The following is an 18933-nucleotide window of genomic DNA, read 5'->3' as shown; positions in this document are numbered from 1 at the left end:
AATAATCATATTCCGCAGCTACAATTAGACCAACTTTTTTGGTAGTGAATCAAATGCCTGAACCCTTCTGGTGGTTCCTTTCCTTCCAGTTTACCATGCCAGCACACGATAGCACGACGACACCCACGCTGGAAGCCGATAGTGTGGAGAGGGCAAAATGTTTAGGTGCACCACGCTCCCTTCCCCCATTTCCCACCGTCACTATGACATCACAGCATGCACTACGACCAGATTTGCAGAAAAGTATCTGGCTTTCAGTGTGAGTAGTCTATTCATACCGTGAAGATACAAAAGTGAAAGAGCAGGGCTTGTAGGTCTCACTTCTTGATGGTATTCACAGCATGCATAGACTTTAGGAAATAAGGAACAGGGTAGAAACCTACCCAAGCGTCCACACTTGCATGCCAGTCTATCTCTTGCATTGCCAGACCACAAGACAGGCTAGATCGGAGCCTTTTATCATTTACATAGTGCCCGACCATTTGCGTAGTGGTTGCCTAGTTTTTTTTTGTCCAAGCAACAAAAGTGTATACAGTTGTTTTGCCTTATTCACCAGAACCCGCTGTAGTTGGTGATGTATTATGGAGCAACTGAGGCTGGATCAAATCCCGCATTTCAATTCGGGCGAACTGTAAAAATGCCCATGTACCATGCACAGGGGGCGCGTTAAAGAACCCCAGCTAGTCAAAACTAATCTGACGTGCCTACTCATTATATGGCTTTGGTATGCAAAACCCAAGAATTATTTGTTGGTTAGTTTTTCATGCTACGTGACCAGCAGAGCATGATCACCTATAGCGAGAATTGTTAAACTATCTGTAACTTGTTCAGTGTCACCCTTCTGGATAATGCACCTCTTAATTTGATAATCCCCTTTCCTCTGAACACAAGAGTATGTCATGAAGATTTGCATGTTGTATAGCAATTTTTAACTTTGTAACGTACCTTCAACAACAGCATTTGTTACACATTACCATACTTCACCATCATTCTGCAATTTGCCTTTGCCTACATGCCAAGCTGTGGCCCCTTAGAACAGGACATATTAAAGCTTTATAGCAAGACTTTTGCTCCTCACATGCCTTTTCTGATTTAGAGATCGACTTGATTTCACATAAGCCACAGGCATCATTATTGAGATAAGAATTGCCCAAAAGAACCCAAGCTTGCAAGACCACTCATTAAAAATAATAAATGAGATGTAGCTAATTAATGGCAACAAATGTCATATGACCAGCATGCAGGCTCACTCATTAGGATAACGAACAATTGAGGTTTAGCTGCCAAGTAGGCAACAAGGCGGGATGTCATATGATTTGCTAAAGCTTGTTTCAGGCAAATAGAGTTGGAATTGTATACAAGGCACTTACGTGAGAGGCTAAGATCACAGACCAGCTGCCATAGCCAACGATAAAGTCAAGCTGTGGGTCAATCATAAATTCTAAATTGAGATTGCCAGGTGTGTGCTTGAAATTGGTTTAGAAACAAGTGCCAATAAAGGTGCACCATGCTCGCTCAAATGGCAAGAATTACTTGCCAAAGGACAAGAGAGCACTGTAGACGATAAACGTTTCTTCTACTTCGCCAGTGCAACGACCCAGAAAAGTGTGGAAATTGGCAACATTTTTCAGAACTATAATTTCCTCTCCGATGACACTTTTACTTGCTATGGTACACTTGTAATTTTTGGTGATCAAGAGGATTTTAGAAATAGGTTGCCTGCACTACTTTATACACACTGTGAATTGTCCACTTTTTCCACTGAAAAATCCAAGCTGAACGTGGTAACCCACTTATGAAGTTCCTTGAAGAATGCCAGGTGCTGTCATCCAATGACGCAGTTTTTTTTTTTTTTTTTTTTTTTTTTACAAATTTGTCGTTAATGAGACAATGTTATTGTGTCGTGCAAGGAAATGGCAGCAGAGCATTGAGATTACAATGGCAAGCCTCAATACTGCCAATGGTTTAGTTATCAACCCTTGAAAACGATGTGTCATACAATGAAAGTGTCAGCACAGTGAATGCCATTTAATGCATGCGCCACGCTGCCCACTTCTGAAGGGATGTTAGTGAATTCTGGAGTTCTAGGTGCCAAAACCACAATTTGATTATGAAGCACACCGTGGCGGAGGACTCTGGATTTTGACCACCAGGGGATCTTTAACGTGCCCCCAATGCACGGGAAATGGCCATTTTTGCATTTCGCCCCTATCGAAATGTAGCCACTGCGGCCGGAGTTTCATCCTGCAACCTTGTGCTTAGCAGTGCAACACCATAGCTGCTAAGTCACCGCGGCGAATCTGAAGGGATGTTAGATAGAAACATTAGGTCAGGCAAAATTTGCAGTATGCACTATCCTAATCGCTAATATGCCAATCTTTTAATTATCTAATGTTTACTATGCCAGAACGCACGTGAGAGATAGGTGGCAGAAACGTAATGGTACCCGATATTGTAATATCCATGACATCATGGTTGGGGCGTCAAACTTTCGGCTAAGAATTTATCATTTCATGTTGAAGAGGTGCCCAAATGGTAAGGAGACGCACCTGTCCGACATAGCTGGTACATCTCCTTACTGTACCTCCAACGCAAGCTATCTCCAGGACAGCTAGAATACAGCTGTGCATAGCAGAAACAGTGGCATACAGGGTGTTCCCAACATGCACCAAATTTGAGTAGAGAACAGCACAGCTGTGGCATACCACATGGGCACCATTACAGCATTATTAAAAATTGCAAAAGCTTTAAACATTGGGGAAGATAGTCTGCACAAAAGATAGCATGCCACAAACAACCTAGGCCAATGTTTTTTTACTTATGCTCCAAAACTAAATATTGACGCAGTGGCCATAAAGCAAATGGTTTAACTATTCATAAATTACTAGTTATTAGCTGGCTCTTTTTTTGCGTCTTCTTCCATCAGTTGTAATATCAGGCCAGTAATGCTGTTGCGCGAGTAGTCTCAAAGCCTTCTTCACATCTACATGCCAAAACTGGTTGTGGCTTATCTGATGAAGGTTAGGTCGCAAGGCGTGTGGTACATACACCCTTCAAATCTTTTTTGAGTCTGATGATACACATACTTTTTTTAATTAATAAAGGGAAAATTGGACATCCACCTAATTGTAGCAATTGCTACAAAGGAAACCCTCCCGGATTTCGTCTAGGACCAGGACGAATTTTTCTTCAACTGCAAGGCTTTTCTTTCGAGGAACTCGTATGGGTTTCCTTTGTAGCAATTGCTACGATTGGGTGGCTGTCAAATTTTCCCTTTATTAATTACTTCTCTTCACCTTGTGGGTTTCTGCAAAACTATTGCATCATAGTTGTTTTAAGCTTATGGCATGTTAATTGAGGTGTCTTGGATATGCAGAGCTATAGTATTGAGGCTCGTAGTGCGTGGCCCTGATAAGTTAAACTTGACAGATGTAATACAACAAAGTACTTGGGAAAGCTGTGACAAAATACACTGCCTGCAAATAAAAGGCTTAATGTGTATCACATGACCAACAACTTTTAGACTACAGATGTGCGTGATATGCTAGCAATGTATGGGCAAAATATTTTTGCCAGGTAGTTATGATTTTAGTTTTGTAATCTTTAAATAAACATTTTAAAAAATTGGCAAATGTGGTTAATAAGCAATTTGCAGTTTTGATGCATTAATGACGCTATAGCTGGCACGGTATTATGTACAGTAGGTCTTGTGCTCTTGTTAGCGTGGTATCGGTTCAAGCAAACATTTACAGATGCACATGAGCAAACTCCTTTTGAGAAGTAAAACTTCGCTCAAAATGCCCTTTGCAACTAGGTCAACAACACATTAGAAGGCCTGTCGAGGCTAGGAGCAGCTGAGTGGGCATCAGCCAATCACAGCAGTCAGTTGCACGAGTGCACTCTCCAGGTGCAGTTTTCTGCCAAGTGGCCGAGAGGTACAAATCTTCGGCTGGCAAAATGGCGGCTCAGAGTTTATATCTCTGCGAACCCCGTGGCATTTTCCCCTTATGAACATTTCACACACAACTGGAATTCTTGTGATGATCCTCGGTAGCCATCAAAACAACTCGGAGAGCGAGCCCATAACAGCGATCACTGTAAAACCTCCTAGACCTGTGAAACGTCATCACAGCTCGTGAATGTCGATGTAGATGTAGCAGCATACCCATTATTCAATGCTACCATGACCACTCGAGACCTTCCCATTTTCGTTTTGTACACCTACCTTCTCTCTTCTGCACAATTCACAGCTTGCATAGATGCCAGTACTGCTTCTGCTAGGCGTGAATGTGAAAATTGTCTGCATTTCTCACTATGTGTCAGGCAGTCCTAACACTGCTGTTACTGTTGTTCGTCCTAACAGAACTGGCAGAGTGATCGGGTTGTTTATGTGGGCAGTGCTTTATAGGTTTCCGGCAATATTTTTGAAATTGAAGCTGCTCATATTAGGTGAAAGTTTGCCACAAATGAGTTCATATGATGGCTTCATTATAAGCTATCTATGAGGTGTGATCAAAAATTTATGAGACTGGCTCCCTAACGCACTAACAGAGGGCACTTAGGTTTGAGAGGAAGCAGCTACTACTTGAGAACCTGACCTTCATAAATCCTTGCACAGAGTAGCAATCATGCTGTGAATACTAAGAGCCGTGCAGCACGAGATTTTGTGAACAAGTACTTATGCACTTTTGCAATTTCAATGTGGACTGTAAACCACAGAAGAGGTTGAACAATTGCAAAGACGTTCACAAGCAGATGTTGGATGGCCATTTGTAGGAAAGATTACTTTCGTGGCAAAGATAATCACCGGGGATGTGACTTTAGTCTATGGTACTAATCAGAGGGCCAAGTAACACTCATTGGACCCGAAAAGCCCAGGTTCTCCAAGACTTACTGAAGGAGGCACAATAGACCAAGAAAATGACTAAGCGCATGCTCATTTTTTCCTCAGACATCGCGGAGCTGCACACTTCAAGTTCACGACATACGGCAAGACTAAACACGCAATGCTGCTGAAAAGTCGCAGGAAGTCTCCGAGGGTAGAGAGAAGAGAACACTACATACATACACACATACATACCCGCCGTGGTTGTTTAGTGACTGTGGTGTTGGGCTGCTAAGAAAGAGGTCACGGGATCAAATCCCTGCCCCAGCAGCTACATTTGAATGGGGGCGAAATGCAAAAACGCCTGTGTACTTAGATTTAGGCGCACGTTCAAGAACCCTGGGTGGTCCAAATTTCCAGAGTCCCCCACTTTGGCGTGTCTCATAATCAGATCGTGGTTTTGGAATGTAAAACCCCATAATTTAGAAAAGGACACTACCACAACAATGTACCCATTCACAAAGCCCAAGGAACTTTTTTTCTGCAGCGAAAGAATTGCCACAATCATCATCCGACCTGAATCAGCGGAAGCTTTTCTGTTGATCAATATGCACTGCCGATTGGAAGACGGCCAATATCAAGCACTTGAAGTTTACTGCACTGCAGAAGCTGTCTAGCGAACTTCAAAAAGCGGGAGGATATCCTAGAGAGATTTCTGAAAGTAGAATAGCCACTGGGAAAAGTGTGTTGCCTAACAAGTGGAATAACTTCAGATTCTGACAACTGCCAAAGTCCGATGCAGCAGTCACTTTGTAGTGCAGAGACCATGTCTCGGAAATTTTTTTTATCACCTTACACCAATCACTTCGGTTGTTGTTAACGTGACTCACAGAAAAGCAGCGACAGATGTTTATCTTGGCCCTATTCCAGGCCTCGTGGTAGACTAAAATTATTCTCAATTAAAGGGACTGACAATTGTTTGTATGGTACCCGTTTTTGTGCAACAAAAACACGCTATAGCACCCGATCCAGCAACACCGTGGAACACCTCTTACAAGAAACATGCAAGCTGTTCTAATTGTGTTTATGCAGTCCTATGCTGGAAACTGATAAGCGAGAACACTAACAAATGTAATCAGCATGAGAGAGAAGCCGATGTGAGTGGTCCCAACTGTGAGAAGTTACCGTAAGAACCCACATATAATACGAGGTTTTTTTCCAATTATTAGCGTCCCACATTCTCACCTCATACTGAACGAAAATTGGTCAGAAATTTGGGCTAGAAGTTATGGTTTCATTATTGCTGCATGGCTACAGCTTGGCTTTCTTATTTCTGCGTGGCTACGGCTTGGTTTCGTTATTGCTGCGCGACTACAGCATTGTTTATGGTTGGTGTGCACCTTGGCAGCACACGTGCAAACCACGCTTTGCAAAGTGCATCTTTTTTATTCAGCATTGAAGGACCAAGATGTCCGGACCATGCTAACAGTCATCGGCTGCTTTCAAGAGAAAGGTTACTTTAGCTGCACAGGACATCGGCAACAGTGCGGCCGGGAGGCAGTTGGCGTCAACGAGGGAAGCATTCGCGGATGGCGTCACCAGAAAGAAGCCCTTTTCGCATGCAGCGGAACGCGAAAAAGCTTTCGCAGCCCAAAGAGTGGGACATTCCCGAAAATCGAACTCACCCTGACGGAGTTCGTACACCAACGGCAAGCCACGCATTTAGCTGAGAGTGTGGAGCTTATGCAGGCAAAAGCTAAGGAGCTTTCAAGAGAAAAAGGGCTACCGAGCTCCACCTTCAAAGTGAGCAAGCACTGGCTTTATCGCTACATGTGCCGTGCTGGTTTTTCCTTACGCCACCGAACTTCGATTTTGCAAAAGCTGCCTGAATTGTTCGAAGAGCTGCTTGTGACTTTCCAGCACCACATTAGTTCGCTGCGCAAGTCAAAGAACTTCTACCTAGGGCAAATCGGCAATGCTGACCAAACGCCCGTTTATCTGGACATGCCATCGCCTCTCAGCGTGCATAAAAAGGGCTCTAAACAAGTTTATGTCCGGTCCACTGGCAATGAGAAAACGTGAGTTACCGTCATGTTGTCGTGCGCAGCAGACGAACGCAAGCTTCCGCCCTATGTGGTCTTCAAGCGCAAGACAGTGCCTAAAGGTGAGGAGCTGCCAAAAAATGTGGTCGTGAGATGCCATGAGAAAGGTTGGATGAGCGAGAATCTTGTGCTCGACTGGATAAAGTCCGTCTGGTGCAAGCAGCCCGGCGCACTGTTGTCATTCCCGTCCAACCACGTGCTGGATGCACTTCGTTGCCATTTGGCTGACTCAGTGAAGAGGCTGTTGCGTGAATCTGGCACTGAACTCGTCGTTATCCCGGGTGGGACGACGCCTGAGCTGCAGCCTTTAGATGTTTGCGTGAACAAGCCGTTCAAGGACGCGGTCAAGTGGTGTTACGCAGATTGGATGCGCTCAGGTGAGTCTGCAGTGACGCCAACTGGGCGGCTGAAGCGAGCTTCGTCAGCCCCGCTATGCAAGCGTATTATGGACACATGGGCCAGCACACCAGAGCACCTTGAGCGTTGCGCATTCAAGAAGTGCGGCATCTCGAACGCACTCGATGGCACAGAGGACCTCTGGGAAGATATGTCCGACAAAGAACTACCTGACAGTGATTGAGGTGCGGAGTGCAATTGAAATAAATGTTTTCCTAACTCGTATTATACACGGATAAAACTATTTTTTTTTTCGATTTCACATCCCAAAAATTTCACCTCGTACTATATGCGGGTTTGTATTATATGCAGGTTTTTACGGTACTTTCCGTTTATCAAGGTAATTCTCCTGCGACTCATGCTTTCATAACTGCTGAATTACTTCTGCAATAATGCACATATTTTATTTCCTATTTGCTAGCAAACAGCTTCTAAGCTCGGGCCACTCCCACGCCAACCAAGTCAAAGTTTTGCCACTAGTACTCTTATGACAGTGCTGACACACCCCTTACAACACGACGAATTAATGGCCATTGCAACAGTGGCATAGAGGTGAATCATCTGCCTTGTAAGCGAGAGGTGCCGGGTTTGAATTTGGGTGCCACTGGACACCCACCAGTTTTTCTAATGGGAAGAGACGTCCCCTGGCCTGGAACTTGGTTACTTGTGGGGGGGTTCTCATCTCAAAAGAGCGCCCTACAGAGATTTCTAGGCGTTGTCCAACTACATATGGCCTTCTTGCAGAGCATGCACCATGGCTGTGGGAGGCGGACCAGAGCTGCTGTTACTGCTAAAATAGGTACAAGTGCTCTCCCCCCTGGCAGCTTCTCGCCCATTACAAAATGACAATGCTTGGAAAAGGGTGTACGTCAACCCAAGAGATTGTATCCCACAGGGAGACCACAGAAAACCGGGCAGTCTCAAAAACTAGCATGCGCGCAAAAGCAATTGTGTAGGCCACGCGTGCAGTTGTTCTGCTGTTCCACTCATTGCCATGACAATATTGCCGCTTGTAAACAGATTTTCCTTACACTGTGTGGGGATGTTTGACTCTCGAGTAACACTGAAAAGGATGCACACATTATCTTCAATATAGTGAATGCTTTTTCAAACAAAAGGCATAGTGCTCTTAATTGCAGCCATCTTATGTATATCAATCTGTGGTCATGTTGGGAGGGGAGCTTTAACATTAGTACTAAAACAGTGTTGCAGCCATGTAGTTTTATGGGATTTTCTACACTAAATAGTTTCCAGTTATTAAAATTACAATCCCTCTTTCAATTGCTAACTATCTATTCAATTCAATCAACATGAAGTACATTATTTTCTCTTCCACCACAAACCTCGTGACACATTCCAATCAGTTGTAAGCCCCTTTAATATCTAGGCTATCAGTTTGTTTTTTTGTTTTTCTTAAACCAAGAATGGCAGACAGCAAGAAACGTTTGAAAAATGAACATGTAATTCCAAACGTTTTGACACCTGGGGTACACACTGCACATACATGACTTGAACCTGGCGCTTCTTTGTACAGGAGCTTTTCACTTCCCCAAGGTGTCTCGTGTGTTGACAGTGCCTAGCAGTTAGTTCCTCCTTACCTAGTGCAAATCATCAGAGCTGCAAGAGAGGACTAGAGGTGCTCAAAGGCACAACTGTATTTGCCTTTCGTAAAAATACAGTCACTAGGACACCAACAGAATACCGAAGGTGGGGGGGATGTGGGCAGGAAGGGACAACTGCTGCAAGCCAGGCACAGCAGGATGGGCAAGGGAGTGAGTGGGGGAGGAAAATAAGAGAGGGAGTGTGGATAATATGAAACTATAGCTTACAATGAAATAGTAGCACGAAATATTTAACACTTTGTACAGCCTCCCAAACCGGGAGAATTGAACAGGGTAAGAGAAGGCGGGGGAGGCCCATGAAATTGAGAGAAAATGAAAGCAATACAAGAAAAGGGGAGCTTAAGGAGGAAGGGTGGGTGTCAAGAGGAGGGCCCCGCCTCCCTATAAAACACTCAACATCAGCGCACAATCCTTCCTTTTTCTTCGTCGTTGGAGAAACTTGCTCAGCGTGTGAGCACACCACACCTTCTATGCGCACATCAACATTGAGAGGGTTGTTAAACGGGGAGCACAGTGAACATCTCATTCGCAATGTCAGATTGGAGGCTCCAGCGAAGTGACCGAGATGATCTGAGAAGCAGCATCAGCAGCAGGATGACGGGAGAGGTGATGCCGTCCTCACAGAAGACGGCGCTGTCGTGGCAGTGTCAGAGGGGGTGATGATAGAGAGCACACGTTTAAAACCACTGCTGGGGGCCACAGAAATGGGGTGGGGTCAGTCATGTCACACTATGTACACAGGGTGGGAGCTGGGTTCGCAACACGGCCGCACATGAGTGGCAGCAGCAGCAATCGCACACACACGCACATACACATCACGCACACGCAGGGCAGGCAAGCTTGTGAGGGGGCTGGGAAGGGTCACAGCAGGGAGGGGGCCTTCTTGTTGCACGTCAGACGGTCCAGTTCGGGCCCCGCACACACGGCGACGGTTATTTACACATCGGGGTGGTCGTTGCACCTCCCCGCCAGGTACTGTGGGGAAGCCTCACTTGGGCACAAACGGGTGCAGGTTTGATGAGGCTGCCACGGCGCACGCAGCTGCCTGCTGGCTTGCTATCATGGCTGCAAACAGAAGCAAAGCAGAAAACAGGGGCAGACGTTAGCCACTGGCAAGACTAGTTAGTGACATGCCTTGAACCTGCAAGGTGCACCATATGAAAGGGAACGCATTATCAGCACTTGGCAACAGTGACTGCAGAGGTGTGACCTCTGACCTACCTCACTTATCTATACTTGCTAGGTAGCCTTCCTGTTGAACCTGCCCTTTGTGCTTCCTTAATTTCAGTGCGAAAACATAGATAACTTTAGGCATCGAGTGGAAACCAAAATTCACTTTCACATTCGTTTCCTATTTGGGTAGGCGCAGCACTGACCTGCATTCGAGTTTATTTTTCACAGGACACATAATATGACGCGAGTGTGATGAAAATACTAAGCATACAAAGGGAAACCCAGAACCAAAACAGAAATTAACAGTGTCATTGTTTGTCATAACTGTCACTGCAAATTTCTATCCTTTTTGCCTTTGTGCCCTTCTGGTCAGCTCTGCAAATGTCACGAAATGAATATTGCAGCAAGCTTTTCAACAGATGTTCCCCTGTTCAGGTTGGGTTATGTTACACTTTTACCCCTACACAAACAAGGGCTACACTTTAATGTTACACATGCAAATTGCCCCTGTCTGATAGGCAGCTTTCAAATTAGCGTTTTGGACTGTCAAAGTAAATACTCAATTAGCCTATTTAGCTTAGCTTGCTTGCAGTTCACATCGTAAGCAAAACTTGTAAAGTGCTTTTTCTTTTCTTCCCCCTCCCCCCTTCCCGTTTTGCTACATATAAGCTCGCTCATAAAAATTAAGATCAAACTGCCACAATATTGTTTGTCCTGGCCTTTATTGTTGATCAGCTTATTTCAACACTGATGATGCCAAAAGTAGTGCTAAAATGAATGTTAGAACCTCGAACAGTAGCTCTACAACAGAAGACTTTCATAAGAGAGCACGTCATAGCTAATCACACAGTACTGAAGCGTTGGCACAGCCAAGCATGGACAAAACAATATCATATATGCACAAATATACCGAATGAAACTTTTTCTTTTCTTTTTTTTATTGGCCACCTGTAGTACTTTTTCAAGCAACAAACAATGGCCGAATATAAAGCGAGATTTTTTTTTTTTCCAATATCACATTTAAAGAAACAGCAAGCTCAGCCACCAGGTGACTAAGTTTTACAAAGAAGTCAACCTCTCAATGGCAGGAGGCAGAGGTTTGTGAAAAGTGCAACACAATGCAACGAAGTGCATTGAGCACAAATGGAGGAATCCCACAGCAGTAAGAAGGGTTTTGATATCACCTTTGGGCCAATGGCCTGATTCACTATGGTGATGGTCATTTACATGGATTCATTGCACTAACACTACCACCTCAGCACATGTGCACCTTGCTTCTCAGTACAACCACATCGTGCTTCGGTTGAAATTTTCCCGCATAGCGTGACGGGCAGCTCATTATCATGATGAAATCCAACACAGGCACTGCCACATATGTAGGCAGTATTGCATGGCTACAAATTGCATAACAGATCACGCACGCTAAAAATCCATCTTCAAAACCCAAAAATACAGCTTCATTACGGATTATTGATTCACGTTGGTAAGTGCAAATTTTTAAGAGTTACCAGAGTCATCAGAAGTGTCTCCTCGCATTATATTTGTGCAAATATGGTAAATTTACTCAGCGGTGCAAAAAAGGTGACAGTATAACGTGTTCTAAGCTTCCAGAACCCACAAGTACTCATCTTGCCTACATGTGTTACATTAGACAGGACAAAGTTCAAAAGCAAGCACTGCAGAATTTGACAACAGCAGTTTGCAGCTCAATGCCACACTTAATTTCAGTTTCCTTCCTTTTATGAAAGTGACAAAGAAAATATTCTGACATAAGTAGCTGTTTGAGTCGGAAGGCATAATGGCAGTTTCTAGAATGGCCCATCATTCTACGCAGACAAGTGCATTTCCATGCAAAGAAGTGCATAACATGTCATTTTTATACAGCAGTCAACCAGTTATCAAGTCTAATAAGGTGACAAATTTTTAGTGAACAGTGACGAGCATGATGACAGCCTTTTCCAAGCCTTCTAGGTACAACATGCCAAGGTATCGAACTTGCATGGTGTTATGAAATGAATTAGACGTAAAGATGTTACCATTTACCAATTACTTTACTCTGTGAACACATTTTCCTTTAACGGAAGTAGTAACACTGTCCAGCTAAAACATGGCTGACTGAAGAAACAGGTTACAGAGCCAACAGATCCGGCATTTGAAATACACATAACACCGAGAAAGGAGGGACACTAGCGTACATTCGCCTGTAGTTGTACCTGAGAAAACTGTAACAACGCCAGTTCCATCATGTCTGGAAATATGTCCCACAGTGTACGCAATTATCTGTGACCTGCTACAGCGGTGGAGGCCTGCTGCGGACGTGTGTCTGCGACAGCCCATGCTCCTACCAATGCTCCAGGAAGGTAAAAACACAAGAATGCCTTTGTGCTAAGAGAACAATGTATATTATAAAACATAAGGACAGTCAAAGAGTACCCTAAAGTGTTTCACTGTTGGGCCTGCACGTCTGTTAGTTAGCAACAGTTAAAGGTCATGCTGTCTAGAAACTACAATGTGCATTCAAGCTACTCAGCAACAAAGCTTTTCAGTACAAAGGGCCTTCAAAGTTTAACTATTGCTAATTTTAATAATGCTATGCTAGCTATGCAAAATCTGCTTGCACAGATGGTTCATAAGCTTTAACGGACACAATTTTTGCAACAAATTAGAGTAATTTAACACATCATTAACAAAAACTTTACTTCTTGCTATCACGGTTATGGTATACGCTTATATTTGAAACACTAGGACAATCGCATCTGAAGACAACTTCACTTTGCTTGATTCTTCTGGAGCACTTCTCTTTTGAGGTATTCGCTATCGAATTTAACAATCGACCAGCTAATTTCGCATTCAGGGGCATGGATCTTTACACATGTCAAGCCATGAGGGAACATCAGGGAAAGGAAAAAAAGTCAGTCATCGCTTTTGGCAGCTGAGAGCAAGAGCGCAGCTGTCACTGGCTTTGCCCAGCTTGCAAACAACGTGCCACATGCAGTAAGCTACTTCACATGGGGACTTGGTGTTCTGCTGGGATCCACGCTCCCGAATGCAAAGTCAACTGATTGAGTGTCAAATTTGATGCCGAATATATAAGAACAAGAGCACTCCAAGAAAATCGAACAAAATGAACTTGTTTTCAAATACGATTGTCTCAACGTTTCAAATATAAACATAACCACAATTGCAAAAGCAACAAAAATTTAAGAAGTTTTGTTAATTATGTATTTAGTGAATAATTAGTTGCAATAATTGAGACAGCGAAGCGCATAAGCTAACATCGCGATTTTATTAAAATTAGTGTTAGTTTAACTTTGAAGACCCTGTATAAGAAGTACTTTCACTTCATAGAGAGGGCATTTTTTGCAAGTTTGACATGCCATTTCACTGGCAAAACAAACATTTACAAAGCCAATCACATCCTCCCAAAAGCAAGGGGAGTCTAATCTTTGCTGCCAAAATTCCCAAGGTTACTGCACATGCGAGTGAGCCTATCATCATGTAAGGCACTGAGGCATTGCAGAAATTTTATTGCTCCAAAGCCCTAGAGCCAACAGCTTTCGCACAGCGCCGCCACATACAGTGACCGAATACTGTTCAGCCAACCTGCAAGTGTTTGCTAATCAATTCTGCACATGTGCCTGTGCAGATTAGCTAGCACGCTCAAAGCTGCCAGGTAGGCAGAGGACAGCAAGGGTATTGGTGGGCGGTAGCATTGTGCCAAAGATGCCCAAAAGTTCTGCAAGGGGGCCTCTGGCAGCAGATCTCATCCCTCTCAAAATGTCTTAGAAGCTGCTTAACGACTGTATATCCAAATGCTCTTCTTCCTTTAAAAACATTGTAGCCACAGGTAAACAAAAACATACATTGCATTTTTTTTTGCCTTCAAATATGCCTAGCTCTGAATCTCTGCTGCCTCTTCCAGGAACAGCAACAGTTTGACTGCATTAAGCAGAGAAGGGAAGTCCTATTTACCATCACACGGTAGGGTCTCTGTGGTGGCGCCTGCTTCCATGGGCTTGGGGGCACTACAAACCAAGGGCGCCATGAGGTTAGGGGACCGAAATGGCGCGGAGTGTACGACCAGATCGGTTGGCTCTGCTGCTCCCTTTCTTAGGAGCAGTACAGTAAAAACTCGTCAATTAAGCCCTCGTTAACTTGAAAAACCAGATAATAAGAATTTGCCGTATGGTACTGATCATGTATGCACTATCTTTTGGCATCAATGGCTCGTTATTACAGTGATATATGGCCACAGACCTAGAGCCCTAAATCAAGCCCTAAAGCTCGGTGGCAGAAAACCATCAAACCATGCAAAAAAAAAAAAAAAACTGTGGAACACATACCAATACTTGCTCAACAAGAACCACATTATGCTCTGCATATATATATTTTTAATGCATATTGTAATTCGACGGCAGGCACACTATGCGACTGATACTATTAAAATTACTGCCAAGAAGAATTCAACACACATAGATTACAACCTCACTGAAACTTGCAGAATACATTGCAATGAATTATGATGTTACCGACTGGCTCACCAGCAGTGAAATAAAGGAGGGGTGTTTGCGCAAAGCATGCTTATTTAGATGTAGACATGCACCATGCCGCTGTTGTGTGCTGCTGCGTGCGAACAAAGTTGCGACATTTGCAACCTTTTGGAACAGTTAGATGTGGGTTTTCCGAAGTTTTCCGAAGAGGTAGCAAGTACTGTGTGATTATCACAAGTTGAGGTGCACTACCGTCTTCACATTTTACAGAACAAGGCACAAAGACAAGCTTCTGCATTACATGAACGTATACTGGTGCAATGAACATTTGTTAATTGTTTTATATGTTCAGTGACGTGACATTTAGTTAACTCGGATATTCATGCTGGTCCCGTGAAATCAAGCATTTACACATTTGCAGTCGCCAACCTATTTTTCAGACACGGACTAGTGCCATCTTGTAGCAGCTTGGGGGAATTAACCAGCACACGAGTATGAGACCAGTGAAACTTCTTTTTTTTACAAATTTTTCGCAGTATGAAATGGGGATGCAGGCTCTGCAGTAGTAAATACGGTATGCAGAACACATCCAACTTCCAGCCAATAGCCTTGCATGAGTTTAAACATTAGCCTCTTTAAATGCTAACAGCAACAAACTTTCACTTTGCTAAACTGATTATAAATGAGTATTACAGTAGACTTCAGTTAATATGACTCCGGTTAATTCGATCCCAATCAAAGGTCCTGGTCGGTGCCCATACATGGCTATGGGACCAAATATTTGTTTTCATCCTGAAATTAGCCTTCAGTGAATAATCCAAACTTGGCTGGTTATCGTAAACGCATCCGATCCCAATGGAGACTGCATTGGTGACTCCAATAGCAGCACAGTCCTGTGTTGGTGGTGCTTAGGATACAGTGAAGATTTTAAAGCGAAAACAGTAGCTCACAATGAATTACAGTATTTACTCAATTCTAATGCAAAGTTCTTCTGTTCCCAAGAAAACTTGTTTGAAAATTGTTGAGCAGCGCAATTCGATAGGAAACTGAAACTGTGTTCGTGGCATTCGCAACAGCCTACCATATAAGCTGGCCTAGCCAGCATAACTGCCATTACCATCGCAGGATGGTGACGAATGAGCTCTCGCGCAGCATGACGACAACAATGCGCAACTTTCAGTCTGATTATGAAAACACATTCGAACAATAAGCTGTTTTACATGTTAAGATATCTTCAACAGATTGCAGTGTGTTCTTAGTCTCCTGGAGAAATGCATGCATCGCAGGACAAACTAGCAAAGTAGTTAGTCTAGACGTGGGCCACCATCCCGTTTGCAATCGTTGTAGTTTAATAAATGCAGAATATCAAACGTGCTATGGAGCGTAAAGAGCATGGCATGTTGTGCTTCTTCATAGACAGTGATAAAGTGCTGTCTGAGAATGATGACAAGGGACGTTAAGTAAACAGATTTCCACTGTGTGAAGGTAAAGTTCGCTGGCTTAATTTGTTTTCTTCTTATCGCCAGAACCGGAGGTCTGCTACATTTCTCTTGCTAAAGAATTGTGTGCACGTTTGATTTCTACTTTGTTTAGGAGCTGTAACGCAATTATTATGTTAGTTTTCTACTTTAACTTTTTCCTTACCGGGCCAATATAAATCAATTAATTTGATCGACACTTTTTCAACATGTTCTTAAACATTTACGTTGGAACATCATGCACAGCCTGAAATGGCGACTTAACTTTAATTATTGCTCAGATTTGACAACTTTTGGCAGATTGGGGAGTCTGTAAAAATAAATGTTCACCTGAAAGTATTGTCGAAAATAGCCTCCAGTACTCCTAGCACTTCCACAATAAAAGGATGCAAAATTAGCACCTTAGTCAACTTGGCAGCCTAATTTTTAAACATGAGCAGCAGCGAATACACAGAAGTTTCCGTCTGGTTGCCCGATTTTCCAATCCGACGTCTCGGCTGTTTTAACGATGTCTCAAACGATAGGTGCTCATGAGTGTGTGTTATTTTGATAATTCTGTTCGCCTAATATTGTGTGCAACATAATTGGCAAGCTGCCGTGGTTTGCTGTTATCCATCAGTGTTTCAACAATGTATATATGGGTTACTACAAACAATCTTTACCATCGTGTGGAATTTTTGCTCACACAAGAGCACGCAGTTGATTTCAGACCTACCTTCAACCAAAGCTTGACTAGCAGTCTAATCTCTTACATATTGAATGTTGTCTGTACAATCGCTCTAATTTATTACTGTATAATATTGTGCAACTCCGCATTACTGTACAGTACTGTATGAGAACCAAAAAAAGCACGTGGAGGCTCCAGCGCCAATTGAACGTGCACTAGACCAGCTTGCTTGCACAGAAAAACTGACCAAATGGAATATACAGTAAAACCTCATTAAACCGTATCCGCCTAAACAGCAGTTTAGTTTTAAAAGCAGTAAAGTCAAATCCTCAACTCAGCGGCCATTGAACATTATGAGTTTTGTATCCGCATAAACCGTACCAATTTTTTGAGTACGTACCGGTTAACACATAGCGTCTCCACTTTTTATGGCGCAATCATGCCAGTGAGTCTTTCCCATCGGGCCGCCCGGCAGAACAAGCCTCAGAGATCAAAACAAAGGCCTTATCGAACATGGCACAGAGAAGTCTACATTGGCACGCGACAGGAATCTACCGTTGACTACAGCGTGTGGCATTTGGAATGCGAAGAAGTTGCTTGGCAACGCTGCTGTGATCGCGAAGAGACGTCGGCTACGAGGTTTGACTTTTCGCCATCATTGTCTCTGTTGTTGCCGAAGTGTAGCCTAACAACAGTGATGAGGACGAATCGGAAAGCGACAGCATGGGCAATTCATGACCGACAGTGGCAGAAGCTGCGCGCTACGTCAGCCTCATGAATGCAATCGTCAAGACGAGAACAACACCCTGCAATGAAAAATGCGCCCCGCGACCTCTACAGCGCTACCGCGCCCGTGCACGGAGAATATGCAATACCAACGAGAAGTCTGCCATGCAAGTGTTTGCCGAGGGGAGGGAGCTGGCTGAAAAGCTGGCTCGCAGCTTCAGTAAGTTTGAGGCCGCTTTTGTCGCTGCTAGGCCGCCACGGCAGTGGGCGATCTCATGCTATTTTGGTTAAGAAGTACTACCATTTAGTACATGTTTTTTTTAGCTCCGGCCAACTGCGGTTTAACGAGGTTTCACTATATAAGGATGAAGAGGCTTCTACATGCTCCCTGACCTGATCATTGCTTCGCGAGCCTAAAGAATGCAGTAAAATTGAACCAGGTGCCTGAGGCCATAGCAAAAACAAGTGCTCCCTGCAAAATAGGAACTTGCCCATTTTCACATTTGCAAAGATACTGCTTTTCCGCATATCATGGACATCACTACTGTTAATATTGGTTCAACAAATCTGCATAATAACTTTTTGCGTAATCTAAGTTCCAAAAGCTGGGAACTAAGGGCCAGGCACATAATTTGTACGCTTCAAACTTTTTCTTTCTCTCAGTACTTACACTAAAAATACCAAATTGTTACTTTTTTTTTCAGATTTCCTGAGGTGCTTCTTTGAAGTTTCACATAAAAATTTTCAGAAACTGTCTGAGCATCTATTATTGCTTGACACGCATTCTATATGCCAGTCACCAGGCTGTAAAATTATTTATATAGTTGTGACAACTACATCTTGAAATGAAAGGTTAAAACATAAAAGAACCGAACACGAGCCCATTTTTAGCAGCAAGAAAAAAGTTGAATTCATAAAATTGGTACAGGTAATCGGGGCATATATAGTTAAACCTCAATATAACGAAGTAAGTAATATGAGCAATTTGCTTCGTTATATTGAAATTTTGCTGTATGGAAATTGTACTTCTTATGCAAATAAGCACAGTCGCCGATAGATTTTTCTTGCACGGAAATGGGCCGCAGAATTTTCCAAATTATTGGGCAATCGAAAAAAGCAAATTTGAATCAGAAAGCAATTCCTTTTGATGAATTTTGGGGTTGGCGACGAATGGTGCAGTTTTGTGCCACATTGACTATATCTTCACATCGGCAGTACGAATTAAATAAAGCCAGCCACGCTCTCGCGTGGCTGGCTTCCGCAATGCTGTCAGCCCTAGTTGCTGATAGCGTTGCCCACACTGGGACGATGCTATTATAGAAAGTGCCGGCAGCAGGGAGCAAATGCTTCATCTGCCTCTCGCTCCAACGGGTCACCCAAAGGAGACGTTTAAATGAGATTACGTACTCAACCTTCAATGCTAAATGCATGGGAAGAAAGCTTACATGATGCTA

At 43.4% G+C, this 18933-nt stretch overlaps 1 protein-coding gene across 6 annotated transcripts in view; it reads right to left on the bottom strand.

Moving 5' to 3' along the window:
• Positions 1-8763: 8763 nt before the first annotated feature.
• LOC126541464 (uncharacterized) overlaps positions 8764-18933 on the bottom strand; it is a 72530-nt gene continuing 62360 nt past the window's right edge. For 5 of the 6 annotated variants that reach the window (XM_055076669.2, XM_055076668.2, XM_050188203.3 and 2 more), the window contains one exon: positions 8764-10010. In XM_055076669.2, coding sequence (XP_054932644.2) covers positions 9934-10010 — 77 coding nt within the window. In that variant the 3' untranslated portion in view covers positions 8764-9933. Of the gene's footprint in view, positions 10011-14090; positions 14144-18933 lie in introns of all 6 variants that reach the window. The other variant, XM_050188204.3, reaches the window with a different exon arrangement.

This window comes from Dermacentor andersoni, chromosome 2 (genome assembly GCF_023375885.2).
Source record: "Dermacentor andersoni chromosome 2, qqDerAnde1_hic_scaffold, whole genome shotgun sequence".
NCBI lineage: Eukaryota > Metazoa > Arthropoda > Arachnida > Ixodida > Ixodidae > Dermacentor > Dermacentor andersoni.
Note: the sequence above shows the minus strand (reverse complement) of the source record. Positions and strands in the feature narration are given on the sequence as shown.